The following is a 26,970-nucleotide window of genomic DNA, read 5'->3' as shown; positions in this document are numbered from 1 at the left end:
ATGCTACCTTGTCAGACGGTGCCCATTCGGATGACCTAGGCAACATATCTGAAACTGCAGGAGCGGGCTGAGAACCAGAAGGAAGCCAAGGCCTGGATGGACTGGCATCAACTTCCTGATCCCCAGAAGAATCACTGTTAGGGAAGGCGGGGGACAGGGGTCTTGAGGAATTAAAAGAAAAGGGAAGATCAGAGGGGGAAACTAGGGAATTCCTGACCCGATCAAATAGATCTGCGTCTGCGAAAGCATCGTTGGAGGCAGGAGGGGCTGAAGGAATAACATTAGAGGTAGAGAATTTGGCACATTCGCGTGCTATCTGCTGAGATAGTCTGTCCTCCAGAGGACCAGTTGCTTCTGAAACAGCCCTATATATGGACGCGTCAGCAGCATCAAAAAATTCCTCCTCCTCATTAAGATCCATAGTTCACTTATGAGGATCAAATCTGGAACAAAATAAAAATAAAAATGATTCAGAACAATAGGAATGAATAATATGAAGCTGGGTGTCAGCTCAGTAATTTAAAGAGTGTTATACACTCAAACTAGGAGGCTAAAGCCAGGGACACTACACCCCAGTGCACAGTACAGTGTAGAGGGGTAAAACAGCAATATTTATTGCTTGCCTGGGAGTGTGTCCCATGAAAAAAGCCAATAAATATAACCCAAAGGGTTAAATTCAACCCAGAAATACAGACCCCGATGAAGGAAACTGGGCGTCAAAGCCTTTTGTAATAATAATGCGGACCCTAAATGGAAGGGCGTCTCTCTCCAGGCAGGAAAAATCAAATATTAGCGAACAAACAAACGAACGCCATGAGGGAAGAGCTCTGCTCCGCGCTGAGGTAAACAAAGAAGGCGCATCTCCCTCAGCGCGTCCGTTGCCAAGGGAAACCTTCCCAACAAGCGCCCTCTGGTGGTTGTCAGAAGCTTCCGAACAGCGCACAAGATGAAACTCTTGTGAAGGGGCGAAAAACGCTCCCGCGAGTGAGGAAACAAAGTATTTATGAAGAAAACAACACAAAACAAACACTCTAAAAGGCAATAACATTTAAATAGCGAGAGATGAAGAAAATGGGGACTTATCTCGGCTGCGAGCAGCGAAGGAAGAGGAGATGCCAAGGAAGGACTACAATATGGACTGCCTGTTCCGGATTGGTCCAAATACCTGTTTTTTATTCGTTGAGACTGTACTCCATTCTCCCAAGTTCTCATGGAAGTTGTAGTTTTGGTTTGTTCTTGGCTGCTGTTCATTAAAGTGGAGAAAATAAAGCATAATCATCTCCTCCGGTCCTGACATAGAATCAGAGGTCATAGTGTTGGCAAAAATATCTGCTTTGGAATTGGAATATAGTAAAGATGTTATGTTTAGAATGTTTGGACCAAAAGCAATCCATTTTAGAGATTGAAACATAAACTGCCAGCTAACTTGGTCAAAAGCTTTTTTTGGCATCTAAAGGAATGACAGCTAATTCATGAGAAAGTTTAGAAACTCTACCAAGGACCTTAAAAAGAGATCTCATGTTATCGGAGGAGAAACAGCCATAAATACAACATTTTCTGGGCTAACAATATGGGGTAGTAAGGGATCCAATCTGAGTGCGAGAATCTTGGCGAAGATTTTATAATCAACATTACCTAGCAAAATGGGGTGATAATGTTTACATTGTTGTGAATCTCTATTTTCTTTTGGAATTAAACAAATAAGAGCTTCTTGAAAGGTACCTGAAGCCGTTTGGGAACGGGCGAAAGAATGATACAGTTTGAAGAGCCCTGGCAATAGAAGTGTTGAAAAGTGAGAACAAAATTCAGATGTGAATCCACCTGGAGCAGGAGTTTTATTGGCGTTTAATTTTTTGACTGCTCTCATAATGTCTTCAATGGTAATGTCGGATTCCAAATAGGAGCAATCCACATCATTAAAAGTAGGTTTAGGAGTGGAGTATAAATAGGTAGAGATCTGTAAGATGTAGGGGATAGTCTCCAGAGTACATAAAGATTTATAGAAGGTAGAAAATGCTTTCAGGATATCTTCATCTGTACTAAGTATTTGATTATTTAGGTTCTTCATGGAGTTAATTGTTTTCTGTTCGTGCTTGGCCTTTAATTAATTAAGAGTTTACCTGTTTTAGTCTGACCCCCATAATATCTAGCATTTTGTCTGAGTATTATTGAAGGAGCCTGTTCAGTAGATAATTTATTAAATTGAAATGTCATTGTATAAGATCTTGAAGAGAGTCACATGTTTTGGAATTGTAGAATGCATGTTCTAGTTTTTTGATTTGCATCAGTAAGGATTTGGAGGCGCTTTCAGCTTTTTTCGTCTTATTGTATACATAGTGAATGATAAAACCTCTTGCTTCAAAAGAGCCCCATAATGTATCTAGTGGAGTATCTTGAGAGGAGTTAAGTGTAAAGAATTAATTTATGAAGTTTGTGAATTGTGTGTTAAATAAAGGGTCTAAAAGGAGGTAGTTATTGAATCTCCATCTTTTTGGATGGTGTTGAATTGAAGATAATTCAAAATCTGCAATAGTGGGAGCGTGATCAGAAAGCAAAATAGAAACAATTTCAGCATTTATAAGATTTTGAGCTAGTGATTTGGAGGTAAAGATATAATCAATTCTAGATTGAATGCTGTGTACTGGGGAATGGAAGGTGTATTCTCTTGTAGTGGGGTTAGCAATTCATTGATTTTTGTGATATTGTCGAACAAAAGGCTTTATGCATTTTTGAGGTAATAAATTTGACTTTAGAATGTCTATGTAAAATTGGATCAGAAATTTGATGACAGTCACCTCCCCTAATAAAATATTCAGCAGTGATATTCAAGATTTGTTTAGTGAGATCAGACCAGAAGGAATTATTGACTAATGGGGACCATGCACATTAAGGGCTGAGGGAGAATTTTTCATTTCCCCTTTCTATCTGTGGAATGGGAAATGGTGGTAACATTAAATTTCTTGTGAATGAGAGTAATAGTACCATTTTACTTATGTACAGGAGGGGAGAAAAATACATGTCCAACCCAATTTGTCTTTTATTTTAAAGCTTCTGTATCAGTTAAATGAGTTTCCTGAAGAAGTGCAATGTCTGTATGTAATTTCCATAAGTGCAAGAAAACTCTCTGCCTTTTAATTGGGTTATTTAAACCCTTATTCCAGGAGGTTACTCTGAATTATGACAGTAAGGGAGTGGAAGAATAAAACAGTGCTTACAATGAATGTACAGTAAATTGGGACATTAAATGTATATCTTGAAAAGAAAGAAGAGGCTTCTGTAAATGCAAAGTGCAAGACGGAAATGGAGACATAGTGCAGAAAGAAATAGAGCATAAGAAAAAAGAGAAGGATAGACTAAACAGATAACAAACAAGAAGAAAAAAACAGTACAGGTTATAAAACGGACTGTGTGACATACCTAGGAGAAGAAAATCCATGCGAGAACAGGGTGCGGGGGAAACCGCAAAAGACCAGGTGAACACAGGGAAACTTTAGACGATCACAACATCAGGGGAATACATCATGGTATGGAAAGATGCTGGAAAGGAAAGAAAATGTTAATCAGAGGAAACAGATATAACAGACAACATATAGGCAAATATTCTATAAAGGTAGAGAAGAGTGTTCAGCTTCTTAGCTATTCCATTGAATCTTCCCTACATTGATGAAGAAAAAAATTATAATTTTGCAGGATTATCTAATGTTGTTGTATTATCTTTATAGGTCAATTCAAGGGTGAATTAGGCTATATCTAGCATTGATAACTGTTAGCTGTGGGTGAAGATCTAGACATTGTCTGCGTCTGCTGCAATCTTTGTAATGTCTTGAGAGAAGGTTTATGTGTGGACCATGTTATTGGCTTCTTAATTTTTGTGCCACTGTGAACCTTTATGAGGCAATGTGTTCCAAAAACAGGATGACGACACCTTTTAGTTTAGAAGTAGATCTGGGACTCAATCTGTAAGCTTGCTGGATATTGAGCAAAGTAGACATGGTAAGATGCAGAACATTAGTATAATTTGAAGAGTAGGGGGTCATTGCCCTCCACATTTTCCAGTAAACCATACATTTCTACTGTTCCTATTTTCAGGATCTTCAGTATGTCTCTTTAATTTCAATTGCATCTTGTGAATTGTGGATGTTGAATCTTGGATTCTAAATCAGAGACACGTGTGTCCATAAATGACCATTTATCCTCGAGGTTGTGAAGTGTTTGGTGGTATCCTCCATGAAAGGTTTCAATGCTAGTATTTCTTCTAGTAATAATTCCATAGGTATGGTGCACAGTTTTACTGGGGAAGGAAGATCTTTCATTGGACTTTTTTTGGAAGGAGAAAGCAATGATTTAGCAGCTATTTGAGATTTTGGGATCACCACAGGTGTTGGTTCCACTAGGCTAACTTGTGCTTTCGCCATGGATACTGTAGAGTTATTTCTGAAAGATAAAAAGTAGGTGTGATCTTGCGAGAAGGCAGAAGAGGATATATGCATAGGTTTCTAGTGACGTATTCTTCCCATAAAATGGGTAGCCAAGTGAAAACTTAGGTGTAGATGTTGCACTGAAAGTGATATTATGCAGGGAGAAAAAGTAGATCAGAGTGTACACTGCACAAGCATAATACAGTATTACATCACCCGTAACAATATATCTGATAGAAACAACTAGCCACAGATTATTTACCTTAGAATTTTTCTGAGGCACCAGACTGGATCCGGAAAATGTTTTCAGCAGTACCTCTGAGTCGGTAGAGGGCGGTGTGCGACCCCTTATCAAAATCATCCTCCGAATATGACATCAACGGAGTCCATATATTCTATCACCGATGTGCTGTCGTCAGTTTCTTCTTTTCCTCACAGCAACGCAGATCCGTAGAAGCGGTTACCTCTGGCCAATTTTTTGGCCTTCCCTCTCAGCGGTTTTCGTCATTGTAACAGCGTTTATGCCTTCTGGCTTTAAGCCTTGTGGGTCCTGTGCTTGACAGATGTCAGTCTGTACTCCCACTCTGTTTGTATGTAGTGCTTAGGCACCCACCACGATACCGACGACTGTGATGTCTATCAACAGTTGAGGCCTAAGACGTTGTGGGAACGGTGATGAAGCTCCTGGCAGTGCAGGTGTTGCAGCCTTCACAGGATTCTCATAAGCATTGTAGTCCTTCTTCTATAACTCATCCTAGCGACCGTTCCAGGAGTCGCTTGCATATGGTTCCTTCGAAGTCTCCAGATGCTGCGATGTCCCAAGGTAAGTGTCATCCTTGTTCAAAGTCGTGTCCCCCTCTGGCTTCACCGTCCCCACGTGGCTCCTCCCGTTGCTCTGAGGACGAGCCTGTTCAGGAGTCGACCTCGTGCCTCCCACTTTGTCCCGGTGCCAGGCAACTCTGGCCCAGATGTGGGACTGTTACACGTCCTTGCATGCTTTTTGCCCTAAGGATGTGGCGGGTGCCCTGACGGGGTCCTCACCGGCGGCTTTGTCCTCAGTGTCCGGTGGGCCCCTCGACTCAGACTCCAGAGCAGGTTCAGCACCGATGAACAGCCTCCCACGGCTTTCATCTTTTGCGCCTGTCTCCCCTCTTACACTCCGACTTTTGGCATCCATTTTTACCTTACCAAATTCAGGGTAGTGGCGCCTGCGGCTTCGCTTGACGCCCCAACTGTTGTATCTCCGGAGTCGGATGATGCCCCTTCCGATGTCTAGGTGTCTCCATCCGACGTTGATTGACTCCCATGCCGGGAGCGGCGCCGTTGCAGGTATTTTCCCCACACAGCTTGTTTTCTACATTGAACATGTTTTCACTCTACTCGCCAGAGAAGGGATCATATCATGGGAGATGCAACAGTGATAAGAGTGTATCAGGATGAGAATGTTTATAGCAGAGAAGGGTACAGCTCTGTCTTGGAAATGCACATTAGGGTCTGGCCAATTCTTTTGTGTGTTTTCACCACAGCCCAAGTACAGCCAGCGCTTACATTTTACAATTTACTCGAAGGGAAGGGGAAGATTACCAGATCTTGGGTTTGTTTAAGGTATATAAGGTAGGGAAACTTGGCTCTGAGGCAGAAGAAACTCATTTTTGAGGATGGATGCTCGAGCCTTATATGGGAATATTTCTCATGTCTCAGCTGTCCAGGGTTCCACAGCTTGATGTTGGCAAGGACAGGGATGATGTAGGATTCGATCCCCATGGTGATGCATTTTTAATTCTTAATTATCTATCTTTGCTGTGTGCATGCATATATATATATATATATATATATATATATAAATATGTATATATATATGTATATATATATATTCACTGCATACAAATCCATTTTTGATATGTTGCACTCTTTCTGTTTATTATTATTCAACTGCTGTATTTATCTGCACATGTTTTGCTGCATTTAAGTTTAATGCTCATGTAAATATTTTTGTTTGCCCTCGTTTGAGACCTGGGAAGTGCCTTAATAAATGAATTACTCAGACTAAGAGTGCTGCATTCTTTGCATTCTTTAGCCTCGTTTGCTATTAGTTTGAAGCTAATCAGAACAGGCTCCCCCTCCAGTTTTTCCATCTGAGGGGCCTGGTTTCCATTCTCCGCCAGTTCCGACACCATTCTATTTCCTCAGTCGGGTTGGTTAGTTGATTTAGCCAATGCATGTGGTCTGGATTCCTCGCCGGCTTCCAGTCCCCTGTCATCCCCTGCGTTGGCTTCAGAGGCTGGTTCTGCTTTTGCAGACATGTTGAAACGTGTGTCGGAAGTGTTACATTTACAGCTTCCTAATGTGTAATTGTCCACGGACCCTTTGCTTGATGTCTTACATCCTGATCAGTCTTCTGTGGAGCCGATCCTTCCTTATTGCGAGGCTCTTTACGATATCCTTTTGGGAGTTTGGACCCAGGCAATATCTGGCACCTCTGTGGAGTGGTCTATCTTGCATAGACACAGGCCAGTACCAGAGTATCCGTCATGCGTCCAGCGGCATCCAACTACTCAAAGCTTTATGGTGCAAACTGCTTTGGCTGCACACAGTTTTACGCAGGCTCCTCCTGTCCCGCCAGAGCGTGAAACCAGACAGCTGGACGCTTCTGGTAGGCGGATTTTTCGCTTCATTTAGTTCTTCCTTTCATTCAACCAATATGTCCTGTGTCCTTGCTCGTTTCTCCCACATTTTGTGGGACGCAGTGACTCACATTGTGCCTTCTCTGCCCGATAAGGCTAGACAAGCTCTAATGCCTTTTGTAAGGGATGGTCAGCAGGCTACCAAGCTTGGTGTTAGATGTGGTATGGATACCACAGATTCTGTTGAAAGGATTGTGGCTTCTTCCATAGCGCTGTGACAAAGGGCATGGTTACATTCTTCCAATTTCTCAGAAGCAGTGCAAGCATCTTTACTTGATATGCCTTTAGATGGCACCTCCCTTTTTGGCACATATACCAATTCGGCCTTACGCCACTTTAGAAATGATCATGGTGGGACTCAGTTGTAAGTCCTCTTTGTTTTCCAGAGTCGTCTTCTAGTTTGGTCCATTGTTCAGGGGCAGTTGCATTTTTTTTCCCACGCCACGTTTTTAAAATGACCATTGCGGTGATGTGCTTCTTGATAGGTGTAGTGCCTCTGGTGGAACAGGCTATGCCTGTAGGGGGGTTCGAATTCAGACAACACCCTTAAAGTACATTTAGGTGTCAATATATCCAGCATTTGATTTTTATAATGTGACACCCAGGGTGGGGCTCCTGCGTTGCAGGTGTTCTGTTTGTTAATCTCACTATGGTGGACAGGTTTCATTATTATTTTCGGACCCAGTCTGGGTCTTATACCTCTTAAAGGGGTTTTTCTTTTGCAGTCTGCTGATAGGTGGTTTGCCTAAGAGATTGTGCTCTCTATGAGGTTCTGCCTCTTGTCGGAATCATTTCCAGTACCTTCTCTCCAGAGCAATTGGGGCAGTCTTTTGGCCGTTCTTTTATAATTATCTATTCCTACTGGGAACTTGCTCAGTGCTCCTTCTGGGAGTAGTGTAATATCCTTTGTTTCACTCAGAGTTCTGCTGCTGTTTTTTTATCTGTGTTCTTTTCCATTGCTGTAGTAGAACTTGGTTTTCTACCTCCTTTCCATGATCTGCATCCGTTGTAGATGTTGGTATCTCTTCGTTTCCACCTACCTCTTCTGGCTATTATGCGCTGCAAGTGGGGAGCATAATCAGTCGCCCTTATGAGCCACTACTTTTTCACCTTTGAACTGTTATCTCTTGTCTGGCCTTGTGCCACCTTCACCTTCTTGATATTCTTCCTGAGATCGAGGGTTCTCTTCTGGGTGTGTCCTTTCGGGTACGGAGCTATTCCTCAGTGGCAATACTTAGTGCCTCATGAATACACAATGGCCCAGACAAAGGTTGTCTCCTGCCAATGGAACGCCACTTAGCTATTCGTTCCACACTGTTAATATGTCTATTTCTTGTTTCCTCTGCCCTGCTCTTGTAGGTCTGGGGCATCATCCATTTTTGCATTGGTTCCTGTTTCAACGTTCTGTTCCTTTATAGGGGTTTCCTTCCCTTTCTGGGATTTTTCCCCCTTCTGTGTGCCTCGTTAATCTTTTTGACCGCTTTATTCAGGCATTTTTTATGTAGGATTCCAGTTCTAGCAGTTGCTTCCTCCTTTCTATGTCAGCTGCAATACGGTACTCATATTTCTTCCTTCCGTCGGCTATTTCTTTCTTCCTTCCTCATATTGTTTTTCTCTTTAGGGCTGTTGTCCATGGCTATGGCCATTCCCATTTGACCTTTCAAACGTCTGCAGGGCCGGTGTTCGGACCTCTTTCTGAGGGTCGAGGTCTAATATACCTTATATTTCATTCTTAGGTCCAAAAATGGATCACTTTGTTATAAGCTGGGTATCCCTCTGGGATGCTGCCACTTTTTCTTTCAGTATTTTCTTCAGCAATTGTTTTTCTATCTGTTGGATAGTTATTGCTATTGCCTTACCCTTCTGTGGGTGGCTTCTTCTCACATAGCATTTGTATGACTAGTGTTTTTCTTTTTTTTCCATGCACCGCAAGATTTCTGTTAATTCCTATCAGCTGGTGGTTTTACCACCCTATTTTTGTTTTTTTGTCTGCCTGCAGTGATTTTCTTGTTTGGCTGGCCTTTCTTTTTTGAGGGGTGTGCTTTTTGTACCCCTTCTTTTCTTTTACTCCTGTGCCGTTGTGCAACTCTTTTCTTTCTATGTTCTCTATATATTCTAGACATATAGGCATGTGTCTCATTTCTGTTTCATGGGTCTATGTCTCTATTTTTGTATTGGCATCTGTGTGCACATCACCCTCTGCATATCTATGAATATCATATGTATGGCCACATCTGTCTTTCCATCTGTCTCTGTGCGTATTAGTGCCTCGGCATGTGTCTTCCATACCTCATCTTATAACCATTGTATGTCAGGCATTTGGCTCACCTTTGGTGTCTTCTGTCGACTACCTCTACGTGTCTCCGGGTTCTATTGTAGTTACTCTCCCTTTCTGCATTAAGCTTCCTGCTTCTTGCTGGTTTTGCCTACGCATCCTGGTGTGAGTAGCATATTGCATTGCTTGCCTTTTTTCATTTCCTCTAGGGTTACCCCTTGACTGGTGTACCATTCCTATTATGTCAGTGACTGTTAGGGACGCTTTTGCCTCTTACTCCTTTACCTTCCATTTTGGAGCACGTCATGTTATTTCCCTGTTGTTGTTCTTTACCAACAGATTCATTTTCATTGCCATATGCCCGGGCCCTCATGGCATTTGCATACGTACTTCGGGTGAGATGAATTCTTCTTCTCACCTTGTCTTGCTCTTGTTTGGTCTACTACTCCTTTAGTTTGACTGTTTGTTTCTTGCAAGACTTGGGTAGGATGTGTTCGCAGACCCTCCTCCTAGGTCGTTACTGCTTTGGTATCTAGTTCTAAGGTAAGGAATCTGTGGCTAGTTGTCTCTGTCAGTTGAATAAGTTACTTACTTTCGGTAGCGCCTTATCTGGTAGGAACTTAGACTAGCCACAGATTCCTTATCGACCCACCCATCCTCCCCGCCCTGCGAACTGTTTTATATTACTACAGCCTTACTTTCTTGGCATTCTTTTGCCATGCTTTTCACTTTGGTAGTTGTACATTCAAATTTACATCTACCTCTCTTGTCATACACTGTTCCATTGCCAGTTTCTGTAGTGGCTCTGAGTTGCTGTGCAGATTCTAGTCACAGGAGAAACTGACGTCAGCACGTCAGGGGAGGGACTATATGGACTCCATAGACGTCATATCTGGAGGATGACCTCGATACAGTGTTGCACAACACCCTCTATCAGCACGCAGAGGTACTGCTGAAACAGTTTTCCTGTTCCAGTCTGGTGTCTGGGATTAATTCTAAGGTAAGGAATATGTGGCTAGTCTATGTCTCTACCATATAAGGTGTTACCGAAGGTAAGTAACTTTTTCAGTTTAAACAAAATTATATATTGTAAACTGAGAGATCCACAAGGCATATTTTCTGTCATGAGCCGCATCAAACAATTACAACATAAGGAAGTTAATGCATGTTAAAGACAAAGCATTAGTGTACATTACTACTCTGCGAAAGACAAGTTTCTCACTTAAAGTCACTAAAATGGCACGAGGAAATAAGAGAGCTTTGTATGAATGAAGGTGACCAGGCAAAAAAGGTCCTTGTAAGAAAGGTAAAAAACCCTGGCTTCCTTTGTATAGTGTTAATAGATCATCAAATGGACGGTGCAAAATGAAATTAAAGGATTTTGAAGTTTACCAAGTACTAGAATATTTTGGTGACCCAGGATCCAAAATCTAGCTGTCATCTGAAGCAAGAGTCAAATGAGGCATAACAAGGCAGGAGAAAGACAAAATGACCGCCGTTTGCTAGATCGACATATTATAGTTCTGAGTGCCAGAAAAAAGAAAACCCAATAAGGTTTTCTGTAAATTAAGATGACGCTCTTATGTTGTCAACCATGTGTTTCCTGAGGGCAGAACAGCGTGTCTTGTAAAAATCATGTAGCACAGTGAGGGCAATTCAAAATGATGGCCGTTATGTGGAGAAACGGCTCCCTCCTCCAAAATTGAAGAGAATAAGTGGAATTCAGCCAGGTAAGAGTTAAAATGTTCACCATTTCTATGTAGAAGTAGATTCCTGCAGCATTAGATTGAAAATAAGGTGATCTCCATTCGTAACAAAAGTTCGCTAGGACTGTTGGTGTGGAGTTCTGCAGTTACACGGCCATCTTGTCAGGCATCCAAGCCACGCCCCGACCTTGTGCCTATTTAAAAATGAACTCAAGGCTCTGAGGGAGCTACTGGTAGGTCGGAATCGACTGGTTGGAGAACCTAAACATTGACATGTGGAACCAATTAACTGGAGCAGCTCAAAACTAATAATTTAGTCAATCAAAAAGGATAAAGCACGAAACATTGAAAAAAAACAAGGTTTACAGAATTAAATAAATGAAAAAGTATTTATATGATATGAACAAAAATTAAAACAAGGGGACCAGAGCCAGCAAACCATTCATACATTAATGTGTAGGAAATGTCCTTAGAATCTGGTATGCAAACATGCATTAATGTATGATAAGTCTGCTCTAATTAAAGAAATCTGTCCAGTTTGTAAAACCGGTGATTCAAGGATGTAGGACCCAAAGTACTATTTTACAAAGAAGTGGAACCATCGCCAAAGTTTTCAGCCTTTAATGTCAGATTGCAATGGTTTTAAGTAATCTCAGTAAAGTTATCCATTCATAATGTCAGCAGTACACAAGACCATCCTCAGGACTTGTTTTAGCTACAGGAAAAACTATCATGTGCCCTTACTACGAAGGAGCTGTATGAAACAACAATAAATTAAATCAATCAGTAGTATAGTACACTTGAATAAAAAGGTGCTTCGGATGAAAGCACACTCGTGTTACACTGCATACTTATGGTGATCTGTAACAAATATTGCTTTAAGTGGTGAGATAAAAATAGAATCCATACCAACTCAAAAAACAGATAGCTTATTCTTGTTCAGTTTTAACCTACTATTAAATTGAATTAAAATTGTGAATGAGAGAATGAATCAAGAGATTTAGAAAAGGAATGTCTTAAATTGTGAGCCACAACTAATGTATATTTTTTAGATACATTAGTCCTTACACTGAAAATAATTTCATAGATCTGATAGAGCCTTCTAGCTGCAGATTCTTTACCTCAGAATTTCCTGGTGTCTGCTTGGAATCTGGAACTTTTGCAGAGCAATACCCTTGTGCGCGCCATTGGGTGGTGTCATTTGGATCTGCATGGCGTTGTTGGAGCAGTTTGTGACATCACGGTTGCTTGTAAAGGCACTACCCAGGTACGCATACGTCAGTTCTTTTCCTTCTGCGCTGGTTAGTGCAGATCTGGAATTGAGCTACCCTCTGTCTTTTTTTGACAGGCCTTTTTCGACCTTTTTGTTGAAGATTTTTTCAAGTCTGTACGAGAATGTCATCTAGGAAGATGGGGTTCAAGCCATGCAGCACCTGCCATATGTCTCTGGTGTTTGGACCAAGACCACGACTCGAAGTTGTGTTCCAACTGCCGGGCCATGACTGCGAAAGCTTTGAGGGAGCGGTCCCTGAAGCTCATGGCGGCCCGGCAGTCGATGTCGATTGGCGCGACTCCTCGGCGGTCCTGGACCCAGTCAAGGAGGAGGTCGCAGGACCACTCCAGGAGCCCCAAGTCTCTCATTTCACTTGAGATCCTCTGGGCACTTGGGGAAGATGCAGAAGTAGTCCAAGCAGACTTCGACTTCACCTCTCCCGTCAGATGTTGAGGCGGGTCGGGACGTTCTGTGCACGGTTCCCCGGAGCTGATGCCAGGGCCGACTTCAAGCTCTCCTCTGCTTTCCAGGAGCTGAAGCGACCCCCCCCCACTCAGTTCAGAGAGTTTCCTAAGGCTGGGCGCCTTTGCGCCCCGCGGGGTCGGCAGAGGCCCCATCAGGTTTCACGCCGGCGGCTTCATCTTCGGGGGCCGATGGGGTCCCTTGGATTTGATATCGGATCCGGGATGACGGAGAGTCCACACAGTTGGCCTCCTCCGGTGTTGTTCCTGATTTCGACACTTCCTGAGCCACCAGCGCCCACCAGTGGCATGAGTCCGATTCTCATACTTGATGATCCAGAGCCAGAACAGCGTCGTGCGGCGCCAGTTCCAGCGCCAATGGCTCCAACAGGGGCCGGATCATTGCCTGAATCGTATTATTATCAACCAGGCATTGGTGGCATGAGGAGTTAAGAGAAGCCAGTGGACTGGACACCCTGCTCTCACCTCCTACTGAGTCTACGGAGGAGGGAGTATCTTATACTATGGTAGTGCATAGAGCAGCTGAGGTCTTGCTGGTGCTGGTCAGGATTAACCTCCTTACTGAGGTGCTTCAGCGGGGGGTTTCCACATCGAAACCGATGTTACACTTTAATTAAGCCTGCGCTGATGTCCTGCTGGGAACGTGGTCCAGACCCAGCACAAGGGCTCCTGTAAATAGAACAGTTGTCTGCTGCCAACACCCAGCTCCAAATGGTCCTAGCTTCCTCACACAGCACCCCACCCAGGAGAGTGTTGTGGTCCAAGCCTCCATTTTCCTTGGCGCCTTCCCTTCCTCTTTCCCGGATAGGGAATCCAGGAGGCTGGACCAACTTGGGAAGAAGATGTTTTCTTCCTCCAGTCTGGCATTGAGGTCAGTAAACACCTCATTGGGTCGTTTTTCCAATACTCTATGGGATACGGTGGCGTAGGTGCTGCCCCAGGTCCCGGAGGGCGTGCGGGACACTCTCTCACAAGCATTCAAAGATGGGAGAGATGCAGCCAGGTCTACTATTAAGTGGGGTTTGGACACAACTGACTCGCTGGGAGAGTGATTTCGTTGACGGTGGCCCTTCTTGCCACGCCTGGCTTCGTACATCTAGCTTTTTGGGGGCTGTCCAAACAAATCTTATGGACGTGCCCTTTGATGGCTCCTGCCTATTTGGTGAAAAGGCAGACTCGGCGCTGGAGCGTTTCAAGAATTTTAGAGCTACGGCCAGGTCCTTGGGTCTCTCCGCGACCCCTCGGCAACAGTCTGTATTTCGCCCCTTTCGAGGCTTCGGAAGGGGCGGGGTACCACGCCATCCACAGACCAGCCACCGCCATCCATCAGATCAGCATCCTGTGCGGGGAGGAGGTTGTGGTACCTTCAGACCCAGAGGGTCTGGCTAGAGGTCATCCACCACTCAGCCTCGTCCACAGCGCCTAAGTCCCCCAAGTATGATTCTGCAAGACCACATGCGTCCAGTTGGAGGGAGGATTCAATTTCATCTCCCTCACTGGCAGTCTATAACATCGGTAAATGGGTCTTGCAGATCATACAGAAGGGCTATTCCCTCCCCTGCCAGTCTTTTTGTCCCTCTATGCCTCCATTTAAAGAACGGCTGATGGAGGATCACTTAGTCTTGCTCCGCGAAGAAGTTACATCTCTCATGGCCAAGGCAGCCATAGAAAGTGTCCAGATGCCAGAAGTAGGCATTGGTTGTTATTCCTGCTACTTTCTGATACCCAAAAAGAACAAGGGTCTTTGCCCTATTCTAGATTTGTGGGACGTCAATCTCTTCCTCAAAAAGGAGAAATTCAAGCTACTTACTCTGGCTCGGGTCTTGTCTGATCTAGACCAAGGAAACTGGATAGTAGCTTGTGTATTTTTACATCCCTATCCTGCCTGCCCACAGGTGCATCTTGCGGTTTAAGGTAGACCACGAGCACTTTCAGTTTACTGTGCTACCCTTTGGCCTTACCAGTGCCCCTCGGATGTTCACCAAGGTGATGACGATGGTCGCAGCTCATCTGTGCAGGTTGGGGGTTTCAGTCTTCCCCTATGTCGATGACTGGCTGTTGAAGGCTCCTTCGTCCCTGGCTGTCGTCACCCAACTTCAGACTATGGTGAACCTCCTGCATTTGCTGGGGTTCACTATAAATGTGCCGAAGTCACACCTGACTCCCTCTCAGAAGCTCCCTTTCATTGGAGCTGTTCTGGACACAGTGCAGTTTGGAGCTTATCCTCTCGAGCACTGAGTCTCCAGATATCCAGGTTATGAAACCGATGTTTTGGCTGCTATCCTGAATTTCGGTGAGACAGACTCTGAGGCTGTTGGGCCTCATGGCCTCCTACATCTTGTTAGTCAAGTATGCCAGATGCAATATGAGGGCTCTGCATTGGGACCTGAAGTTCCAATGGGCACAGCATCAGGGGAATCTCACCAACTTTGTTCAGATCTCGGAGGGAACTACAAAAGATCTGAAGTGGTGGTTAGTGAACTGCAATTGAGTCAGAGGCAGACTCCTTTCCCTTCCCCAACCAGTTCTCACAGTAGTAACAGATGCGTCCGTTCTAGAATGGGGCGGCCATCTGGGAGAGGTGGAGATCAGAGGCCTCTGGTAGAATCTGGACTCCATATCAGCTTACTGGAGCTCTGGGCAATCCGATTGGCATTAAAAGCATTTCTTCCTGTTCTAAAAGGGAACATAGTGCATGTGTTCACGGACAACATTACCGCAGTGTGGTACTGCAACAAGCAGGGCGGTGTGGGGTCATGGACCCTTTGTCAAGAGGCCCTGCGTCTCTGGACATGGCAGGAACAACAGGGCATAACCGTCTCTCTGAATGTCAGGGCAGACAAACTCAGCCGTCAATGCCTAGTGGCTCACGAGTGGTGTCTCCACCCATAGGTGGCACAAGGACTCTTTGTACAGTGTGGAGAGCCTTTGTTAGATCTGTTCATCTCCGCAGAGAACGTGGAATGTCAGCAGTATTGCGCATTGGGGTTTCCAAGGCGGCACTTGCTCTGTAACGCTTTTCGTTGTGAGTAGAGTTCAGGCCTCTTATATGCCTTTCCCCCCTCCCCATACCACTTCTTCCCAGAGTTCTCAAGAAGATCAGTAACGACCGAGCCCAAGTAATCCTGGTGGCTCCAGACTGGGAAGGGAGAGTCTAGTATCCGTAGCTGCTGAAAATGAGCATTGATCCTCCGATCAGGCTGCCCCTTTGGGGAGATCTTCAGTCGCAGCAGCAGGGAAAGGTTCTCCACCCAAACCTGTCAACTCTGCGCCTTTTTGCTTGGAGATTGAGCGACGACAGTTGACAGTCTTCGACCTTCCTCTCGAAGTCTGTAAAGTTTTTCTTGCAGCCAGGCGTCTTTCCACTAAAATGGTATACAGCTGCCGTTAGAAGCACTTTGTATATTATTGTACAGAAAGATCTATTGATCCTCTTTCTGCTTCTCTCTCTGACATCCTTCTCTTTATCATATCTCTTGCCCAACAGGGTTCTGCCTTGGGCACTCTCAAGGGCTATCTTTCTACCCTGTGGGCGTTCCTTCAGCTGCCTGATCACCCTTCATTACTCAAGTCACCTATTGTACATAGATTTTTCAAAGGGCTTATACATATGTTTCCCCCTATGCCCTTTGTTATGCCTCAGTGGGACTTAAATCTGGTTCTCACATTTCTCATGTGTGCTCCCTTTGAGCCATTACATAAATGTCCCCTGCATCTGCTAACCATCAAGACATCCTTTTTATTGGCAATAGCATCTGCCAGGAGGGTGAGTGAGATGCAGGATCTTTCATCCAAGCCGCCATATCTCACCATGTTGCCAGACAAGGTGGTACTCAGAACTCATGTCTCTTTCCTCCCCAGGGTGGTGACCCTATTTCAGCTGGGTCAGAATGTCAACCTGCCCACCTTCTTTGCTCCACCGCATCCCTCTGAGGAAGAGGAGCAACTCCACTGACTGGACCCAAAAAGAACGTTGTCGTTCTACCTTGACCGCACTAAAGAGTTCCTGGTGGATGACCAACTTTGTTGTTAGGGTCGAGCAGTGCAGAAATTAACCATTTTGCCCTGGGTCGTTCTCTGCATTAAGATTTGTTATGCAGTGGCCAAGAAGCAGCCTCCTGAGGGCTTGAGGGCTCATTCCACCAGGGTTAAGGCTGCTAGCACTGCGCTAGCACAAGGTGTTCCAGTCCTTGATATCTGTCAAGCAGCAACGTGGGCATCATTGCACATGTTTGCAAGACACTACTGCCTGGACAATCAGATCCGTGGAGAGGGACACTTTGCTTGTTCGGTCCTGCAGGATTTTTTAGTGTGAAGAAGATCTGTCCGCAGCCCACCGCCAAGAAGTTATGGCCTGGGTATCTATTCTAAGGTAAGGAATCTGCAGCTAGAAGTCTCTATCAAATGAGCAAGTTATTTACCTTCAGTAATGCACTGTTAGAGACTATCTAGCTGCAGATTCCTTACACCCATTCATGCCTCTCCACTTCAGGGCCCTAGTTTTTGCACAGACAAACTGTTGGTTCTTTCCATGGCTCGGTCCTTCTGGCGTGGAAGTTTGTTGAAAAGCAACTGATGTACGTGCGCCTGGGTGGTGCGTTTATAGGAAACTGTGACGTCACAAGCAGCTCCAACGAGGCTGACCGTGAAATGCGGATCCTACTACACTACCTGACGGCATGCGCAAGGGTATTGCTCTGCAAAAGTTACGGATTCCAAGCTGATGCCAGGAAATTCTAAGGTAATGAAGCTGCATCTAGATAGTCTCTACCAGATAATGCGTTACCGAAGGTAAGTAAGTTGTTCGTTTGCACCCTTGACATGCCATGCACTGTCTGCCTCGGAAATTACCAATGATAAATTGTAAGCCTCAAAACTCTGTGTCAGAGCCATTTGGACCAGTACATTGTCGGCTCTAGCTAGGCAGTTCTTGAGATTAGCGCTACACTTACATTGGTTTCTCTTGTGAAATGGCATAGTTATTCAACAAATTCCAATGCCTAAATATAATCTTTTTGACTTTGTTTGAAAGGATACCAAATATAGAGACCCAAATAAATCTTGTGTTAATGGGTCTAGTTTTAATCTGTAGAAGTGCATCTCTGTGATATACCAGACCCTTTTTCATGTTTTGTTTGAGAAGCCTGTGGTGATATCCATGGGCTTAAAGTTTATAAGAAAGTTTTTGGGTGTCTCTGAATTAGGCATAATTGTACTATGAAGAGTGACTAAAGCGCAGACATTTTACAAAAGGAAGATTATTTTTTAAGCTCAACAGATGGTGGCTGTTATATTGCAAGATAATATTGCTAGCTGGTGTTTTTGTATAAAAAGTAGTGTATAGCTTACCATCATCAGCTTTGATACTTAGATTTTGGAAATTAATGGTGATTGGGTTATATTCAAGTGTGAATCTCAAATTACAATTAGGAGAATTAATTAATTCAAGGAACAGAACCAGTTATAGAGTCATCATGACAAACCAGTGGTACATCGTCAACATAGCTCACTCATTTTGAAAAGTGTAATGAAAAAGGATTGTTTTAAGAGTAAATGAATCTGATCTCCTACATAAATATTGACTATATTCATTGCAAAAACAGCACCCATAGCACAGCTTCACTTACTCATAAAATTGCCCCTCGAAAATAAAGTAGTTCTTACCAAGTGCTAACAGAGCACATTCAGTGATAAATGAGGTTGAGACCTGATGTGGTCGGGTTTCAAGTAGATTGTGCATTACTTGAAGAAGTTCTGTCTGAGGAGTATTGGTATATAAACTTTCAATATCCATTTTCACCAAAATATCAGAATTAGGATCAAATGGAAGCTCTTCCATAAGGTTAACCACTGCAGTCATATATCGTACATAGGATGGATTCAAATTCACATAAGGTATGGTGAAGAAATCAGTGTATTGAGCGAGAAGTTTGAGAATAGAGTTACCCCCTTAGGCGATAGGGTGTGCATAGGATGGATTCAGATTCACATACGATATGATGAAAAAATTGATGATTTGAACAAGAGGTTAGAGAATCGAGTTATATTCCCAAGATCGTAGGGCGACTCACAAGTTTTTTGAGGTTCTTATGAATTTTAGGTAATCCAAATACATTGCAGGAGATACAGAATTAGACTTCTTAAAAAATGAATTTTTTTTGGGTCTGAGCCAACCCTCATTTTAGCCTCTGTTGGGTATAGTCGAGATGGATTTCTTTATAGATCGGGTGGGATCAGCTAGCAGTCTCCTGTAATGAGCAGTGTAATTGTCGTTTTGTTATTTCATTATTGCAGTCTGACGTGTCTAAAAGCACAATACTACCCCCTTGATTGACAAAAGTATTTGTTTGAGTTTTTCCAGTTGATTGATTCATGTCAATATTTATGATATACAAATGCATTTAAACAGATTATACCTTTCCCTAAATGATCCCCTGGTCGGCTTTTGACCTTTCAAAAATATGGGCAGGGCATTGCACTCCTTTGTTTACTTCTGCACGCAAGTGTAGTCTGTGGAAGGACAGCTCATTTTCTTGTACTTTGTTTAAAAATGTATTTAAAAGGCTTGCAATGCAATGTCAGGTCTTCACGGATCGACATGGCGTTCAATTAAATAATGCACTCTAAACATAGTAGAAAGACTTAAGTCTTCCTGTTATGGTTATAGCTACAACCAAGTCCTTGATTAAACGTGTTTAGACTTGTGGTACCAACATAATTTTGTACAACACTATAAAAGTACCCCTATGCTTGGTCTCTAGATCACAGAAGTCAAACTCTTATTAATTTTTGTGTCCTCAAAGAAGAAGTTGTTAGTAAATACTCTCTTTATCTATCTCTTAGTATACAAAAAAGACATAGGACTACACACCATCTCTTGCCTTGACAGACGAAAAATGTTTGTAGTAGAGAGGACAATGGCGGTCCCATGGAAGTCATTAGGATCCAGTTGTGGCATCTGGAACATTTTACCTCTGTTGTTCTGGGGCAGCCTTTCTGTGTAACCCAAAATTTATCACTAGTTACCCTTCTTTAGCACTTGACCTGCAAGATAGTGAGACGGAACTCAAAGGCTTAGTCAAGAAGGGGGTATCGGGTAGAAACTCAGAACTCTGAAGAGACAGTAATAATTCTCTGTACTGTTGTCACTCCAACCAAGGCTTTTACATTAAAGAAAAAAAAATCCCCTAGTTCTATATACCACAGAATACTAAAAAGGTGAAGCAATGCAAAACATGATTTTCGCATTATAAAATTCCTACCTACTACATCTATTCAAAACAATTTTCACTTTCAACAAACCCCTATCTTCTGGCTTTAACAAAGGGGTCTTTACAGTTAATAAACCACTTCATGTGGGCTTTGGCAAAAGATTTTCATAATAAACAGTTCTGGCATAGAGATGTGACAACTTCTTATAATAACAATTATAGCTGTGTTTGCAGGCTTTGCCAGGGGATGTAATTGTGCATAATGCCTTTTCTCAAATCGTCTTTGGGCGCTGTTCTACACCAAGTAGCAGCCAGACCCTGTTCTACTATAATCTTTTGCTGACTTACTGTCTTCTTTTTATTTTCTGAAAAAGTCGTCTGATGTGTGGGCTTTGTTCCATATCCCCACTTCCTAACTAAACCTGACTACATAGGCCTTTTCGGGAGAGTGGAGGAAATGTTCTAGATCTGTGGTTCTTAAACGTTTGACTTCTGTGGACCCTCACTTAATAATTACTTGTATCCACGGAACCACACTGAAAATGTTATTGGAATGTGGATAACCCCAATGAGTCATTACTGGAAGAAGTGGGCTCCTGCCTAAGCAATTCCTATTTTTTAAATTGCAAAACAATACACAAAATTACATAAATAAGCATTACTCAAATAAACAAATGACATGTTTTATATAACTCACATGCAAATAAAAACAATCAAAATTTTCAATTGAATGAAAGAATGGAGCTTTTCAAAATAATTCAAATGAGGCAGGACGTTAGTCATTCTCCCTCTGAGCGGTGCATTGTAGATGCTCCTTCTTTTCTCCAGCTCCAAACAGACTTTTCTTCAGGTCGTCTTGACTCTCTGGCTTACCCAGGAAGTTAGGAAGCCCACTGACCTAGAAGGGCACACTATTCACTTCATTTTTGTCTCCTCTAATTAAGATCAACTCACATTTATGTATGTCCTAGTCAGACCATGTCTTGAATCGGTTCAATATCCTAAATACCATCAATTCCTCTACTCCAGGCCCCTATGCACCCTGGTCCAGTATGGTACATTCCCTTGCGTGGGTTGTAATCATATGTGATGAGGCTGTGGAGGAGTTCAAAAATTTTGGACTTCTGCCTCATTAACTGTCGGCCCAAAGCAGCTCTCTGCAGTGTACCTTAATTTACCTGCTGAATTTGAACACAGTAGACCTCCTATGATTTAATATTTTCATATAGCCAGATCCACCAACCAGTGGTGAAGGTGGCGAGCCTTGAAGGCTGAGAGACAGCAGATTCAGCAGGCAGAAAAGAAGACCCAACTGACCTACTCACATGAGGCTTTCCTGGCATAGAGACCACAACTTGTGATTTATAGGAACTGCCTTCCTCAAGCTAATGCCTCCTATTATGAGAAATCCAGTTTAACCTGTGTCATATCGGATAATATGAGAGAACCCGCTTCCAATGAGCTGTGTGACAGACTTGCCTCTGTTTACTGTCAACGTCTTTTATATGATAGCAGATACGAAAGACAGATTACTTTGAGACTCACATAAATGGCCCCCATATCAAAAGGTACTGAATAGTATCTTTGAATATTTAGCAATATCTCAATATAAAATCGGAATTTAGAGCCTTTTACTTCAGATTTAAAAAAAGGGACAATTGGAGACACTATTTCGGTGACCGACTTGAAGAAATCAGTTTTTTTAGGATGGGAAGGCAACTGCCCCAGAGCAAGCCAGTGTCAAATTGAACCAGACAACCCCTAAGTCTTCATTCGTAGAGTATAAATTTGTTTTTCGCTCCAGGAAAGTGCACAGCACCTTGGAAGTTGTATTGAAGCCACCCTAAAGTAACACAATTCTTCCTAGTGGAAAATAATTAGAATATTAAGGCTTAAAGTTTGTGTGTGTTGGTATTGACCACAGCCAAGTACACCAGTAAACCTTCTTGTTTTAAACTCCACAAATGCACAGATTATATATGGTTTTATAGAACCTGGTCCCAATTATACAGATGAGAAAATAGCCTTTATGCTCTTGTCTACACAAAATGCTCTGGCGTTCTATTGACGCATTACTTGCAGCCTGGCTTGTGTCTCTTCTAGAAAATATGTGCTGTGCTTTCTTAATGGTTGTCAACAAGCAGTAGTCTGGTAGATAAACAGGGAGCACCAACACACTAGGCTTACAGGTTCTCTCGTTATCAACAACTCTCCTCCATATACAACTCAGCTATGGACTTTGGAACAGCCAGCAGCATGATTTATGAATGAAGCTGTGATAGGATATTCATGGGAGGAAGCAGAACTAGTTGTTTGGGAGGAATGCCATGATCACTGTAGAAACGCACCTTTTACAGTTATACATTGAAGGAATCAAATGTTAGTCAGAAATGTTTGTATTATTTATTTTTGCATTTTTCAAGGATGGAAAACTATATAGGAACAGTGGTTTTGGCAAATACACTCTCCCGTACACTAATATATAAGTATTGAATTTTAATTCTAATTCGCGAGTCTGGTGCATATTGGAGGTGTATAAAACGCATTGACTGTAATTTCATTCACATTTGCATTGCAATTTGTCAGTTAAGGTGTTTTATTTGTCAAGCCAAGAACTGTGATCAAGTTTTCTACATGTAAGCAATGAAAGCATCCTTTGTGCTAGGCTTGCCAGTAACAGGGCACATTTGATAAAGATGTGTATTTCAGTGATCATTTAGAAATAATACAAGACTACGGCATTGATTTGATGTTATGTATCTCTTTCAGGGTCACATTCCTACATATCTCCACTAGTTGGTGCTTTTTTCTTGGTTCTAACTCCAATATGGGTTGTTGTAGCTTCTAAACATCCAGCCACTAGGATTGTTCTCCATTCAGGATGGGAGCCGGTCATAACTGCAATGCTAATAAGCAGGTTAGTTTGCTTAAACATGTGATTGTCTGTGATCTGTTGTAGTAGCATAACTTGAAACAGTTTTAGCAGAAATATATTTGTGTTTTGTAATTTTCACTGATATGATTTCCTTTGTAGACAGCAAAAAGACATGTATGCCTCTCAGATTTGTAGTACCAAATAGTTCTTGTTTTAACATACTTCTAACATCATTGCGTTTGTGAGCGGTGTAAATCCCTACTTGTGAGACATTAGCCACACCATTTAAGCAACAATAGTAGGACTTTATAATCGTGTTTTGGTAGAATGAACTGTAGCCCTCAGTTAAGGTCTTAGAACTTGCAACCAGTGATGGTCTCTCTTTGTCAGTTACCAAGTAAACAAGAATCCAGAAGCAATGAATAAAAAGTCCCAGATTCAACTCAAATACTTGACATTACTGTTCCTTTGGGTTAGTCATAAGACCACTTTAGAGTATACAGCACTTCAATAGGGGTGCCTACGTACTTTTAACAGGGAGCAGCCTCTGTCTGTGTGCAAATCCAGCAACAATACAGCCTTCTCACTATTGACTTTTAGAATTTCCTTATATTGATTCGTACATTAATGTTAAAGCTGTTGAAGAGAAATCCTAACAGGCACGACATCCTCATCCAAGCGTGTTAAACCTAACCAAAAAAATTGAATCAAAATCTTAATTTAGCTAGTGCCCTAGAAGGTAATAATGGGACATGAATATTTAAAAGCCTGTTCCAATTCAAGATCTCATAATAGCAGAAGCGTAATTAATGGTTTTGCATAGAGCTTTATGGGCACCAGTTAAAAATTAAAAATGGACCCAGCAGTGTCTAGTGGCTGTTGACATTGTCTTACTGCTGGTGCCTACATACGCTATGTCAATGCAGTGAATGTATGTATATAGTATTTCTATAGTACGAACCTAGCCAAAAGGCACCTTTAGGTACACCCTTCTGAGATGAAGTACACAAGGAATTACAGGAAGATTCTGTAGTAAGCTTAAAATCAATACTGTGTGGACATGTTTAGGCATCTTAGACGAGGATTACAAATTTCTCAGAAAAATGCATCAGGTTACTCCTTTACCTTCTAAACATTACTGCTTTAAAATCCATTCTTTATAACCGGGTCGTTGCACCTTTCTTGGTTGGCATGGATGTGTTAGACAAGGAGAAGTGAAGTGACGCCATAAACTTGAATAAATATGGCTTTAAACTTGTAATTGAATGCTCAATTCACTTACCAATTCATTTCAGGCTCACATGACAGTAACTGGGTATTGAAGTACAACTTTTGTAACCCATATTGTTTGCTATTTCATGTTTTAGATATGCAGTACTGGCAATCATTTGCAAAACTTTCATGAGCACAAGTGGTCTCTGTTCCTTAAAAATCTGTCACCCAACAATGCTTGCCTTATATCTCCTATGCTATCAAGGTTTGACATGTCCTCTTCCAGCCAATGTCTTTGTATTTTGAATTGAGCTCTTGGGCACTGCTGTAAGGTTTACTGCTTGTTCTTTTTCAATTGAATTTCTTTCTTAATTTAATAATTATTGGTACCAAACCTCCCCCTTAAGGCCCTGCCTTCTGTCCCCTCATTGGATAACAGCATCTCGTCCCTGTTACCCCCTTCACTATCATCTCTCAACTTGCTGGCTAAAAGCTAGTGCCAAGCTATGCTAAGCTATGCTGAAGTGGCTTCTTTAAAAGTTTCTTTTAACAGCCAGACCAAGGGTGATCATGCATGTTCCGGCAGCAATGTTAACCTGGATCCAGGATCTGGATTTGATGGCACAGAAGCTGTAGTAGCTTCTCAAAGCTTTTCTCTTATGGTGCATAGTGCATTCAATCGGTTACCTACAGACAAGAGGGTAAGTCCAGCTCTCAAAGAGGGAAATAAATAGATCTGGTTGTTGGTTTCTTGGGTGGTGTCAAATCTATCACAACTGAGAAGGAGCCTCACCAGCAATTTATGTCAGGCCCAAAGGCAGAACCAAATTCAGATCTGAATTTGGATTCTGATCATATTATGCAATCTGAAACATACTAGAAAATGGTAATAAGGGCTCCTAAATAATGATCAAGAAAGGATCTGGCTTACCATTGATTATCATTCTCTGGGTGGCCCATGAAATGAGACTCTGAAGGTATCTTCTGAGCATGGACCATTTCCTACCAGAGGCCTATGTCCTGCTGCTGCTACAAACAAACTAAATAGGCCCAGCCTGTTACATGCCGGAGCAGTTTCTCTTGACCAGGGGTGCAGCAGTAACAACAACAATACTAATAATAATCTCAATTAACAAATCAAGACAGATGAAAACCACAGGCTACCTAAGTTTGGATATGCTTGGTTCCCTTCAAGGTGAAAATCAGCCCACATCAAGGAATGTCCCCTCAACGGTAATAATGCTTTCCCCCAACTTTGTTTCCCGTGGTAAAGAGGACGTCCTTATTAGGGGTAGTATTATAAATCTCTGCTAAGGACTCTCAGGCTGGGAAGATATCACCTCTAATGATAACAAATTTGTTGATTTTTAAGTCTCCGGGACCAGGCTAAATCGACAAACGTACTAAAAAACAAGTCGCTAATATACAATTGGCCCAGCTTTTTGGAGCCATCATGGGAAACTATCTGACTGGGGAATAGAAATCTTCCTCCCTGCTACACAAAAATATCCAGCAATTATTTTGGCCCAAATCCAAGAGGCATCACTTGTGTTGTCAACAATATGGTTAGACTGCTCCCTTCCCCACTCAAAGACTGGAGACCAGTCCTGATCAGCGCAGTGGGCCTAATGAATCATGAAATCTCTCAAAACTTAATTCTAAAGGTTCCCCAAGCTAGAGGCACCCCGAGCCGCACCCATAGGGGAAATTTACATGAATACTGGACATGATTAACGGGTGGGCTTTAGCGGTGCTCCTATTTGCGCTTCTTTTAAGGCACATCTAACTTTCAGTTAGCAACCTTGCCAAAATTTATGAAAAGGAAAATTCTGTTAGCATTTACTCACGGAATATAAGAGGCATGAAATAATCTGATAACAAAACAGCTGCTATTAGACGATGAATGCAATTTGACATAGTCTGTCTATGGGAAACGTGGGCAACGGCCTCAATCCATGGCCTAGTTATTTAAAAGTTTCCTCCCCGGCCATTCCCTCGACTCATGGAGGTCACCATTCTGGAACATTTTATATCAAATGCTGCTTAGAATTAAATCCAGTTTCAATAGGGAAAGGGGATGGTGACTTTATTTTCGTTAAAGTTAAACTTACCAAAACCAACAGCATAATCATTCCACACACATAATAATCAGCAGGATCTATATCCATCCTAACCCATTTCTCTGGAAGAGATCCTTAGACGTTGGCTTCCCGATGTTAAGAGCATTAAGGCTGGAATATAGGGATGCAATATGGCTAACTGCTGGTAAAAATTTGTATTTGATATTGGTCCTGATTCACCATGGCTGAATGACAATAACAACTTTTGGAACATCCCGCCAAAAGTAATGCAGTTTTAAAGGAAGAATGCACATGGCTCTCTCTTGGGGACATTTCTCAAGGTTCTGTGTTTCCAAGTGCTAAATTGGAGAAACTTAAGTGATCGTTCTGCTGCCTGTAGGCACATTTGTTTATACAGACATTCAGCACTAAAATATATGTGGGTCTCAGTCATACACTTCCACCAGATCAGTGGTTTAAAGTCTCTCCATTGTTAGTAAGTTATCACGCATGGCTGAAATGTGCTCTGACAAATCATTACAGCTCTCCTCATAAGCCTTATTGGATATAAAGGCTCCCTTGAACCAGTCCGCAAATGGTACTTGGAGCTATGAGATCAAATGGATAGCTGACCAGAGCAAAACTTGATTTCACCTGTCCCATACAACCAAAGGATGTCCGCAACGATGGTAAGAGGTGGTAACAACTCTACATGGGCTAGCTTAATCCTTGCAACCTGTTCCTTTTGGAAATCCTAGAGGGAAAAGCCTCAGA

At 42.5% G+C, this 26,970-nt stretch overlaps 1 protein-coding gene across 2 annotated transcripts in view; it reads left to right on the top strand.

Moving 5' to 3' along the window:
- The window catches only part of SLC41A2 (solute carrier family 41 member 2), a 325,633-nt gene that overhangs the window by 191,650 nt on the left and 107,013 nt on the right, over positions 1–26,970 (top strand). For both annotated transcript variants that reach the window (XM_069229008.1, XM_069229009.1), the window contains exon 7: positions 22,819–22,966. In XM_069229008.1, the coding sequence (XP_069085109.1) occupies positions 22,819–22,966 (148 nt within the window). The remainder of the gene's footprint in view (positions 1–22,818; positions 22,967–26,970) is intronic.

Source organism: Pleurodeles waltl, chromosome 4_1, assembly GCF_031143425.1.
Source record: "Pleurodeles waltl isolate 20211129_DDA chromosome 4_1, aPleWal1.hap1.20221129, whole genome shotgun sequence".
NCBI classification, from domain to species: Eukaryota; Metazoa; Chordata; class Amphibia; order Caudata; family Salamandridae; genus Pleurodeles; species Pleurodeles waltl.
This window is presented reverse-complemented; position numbering and strand designations above follow the sequence as displayed.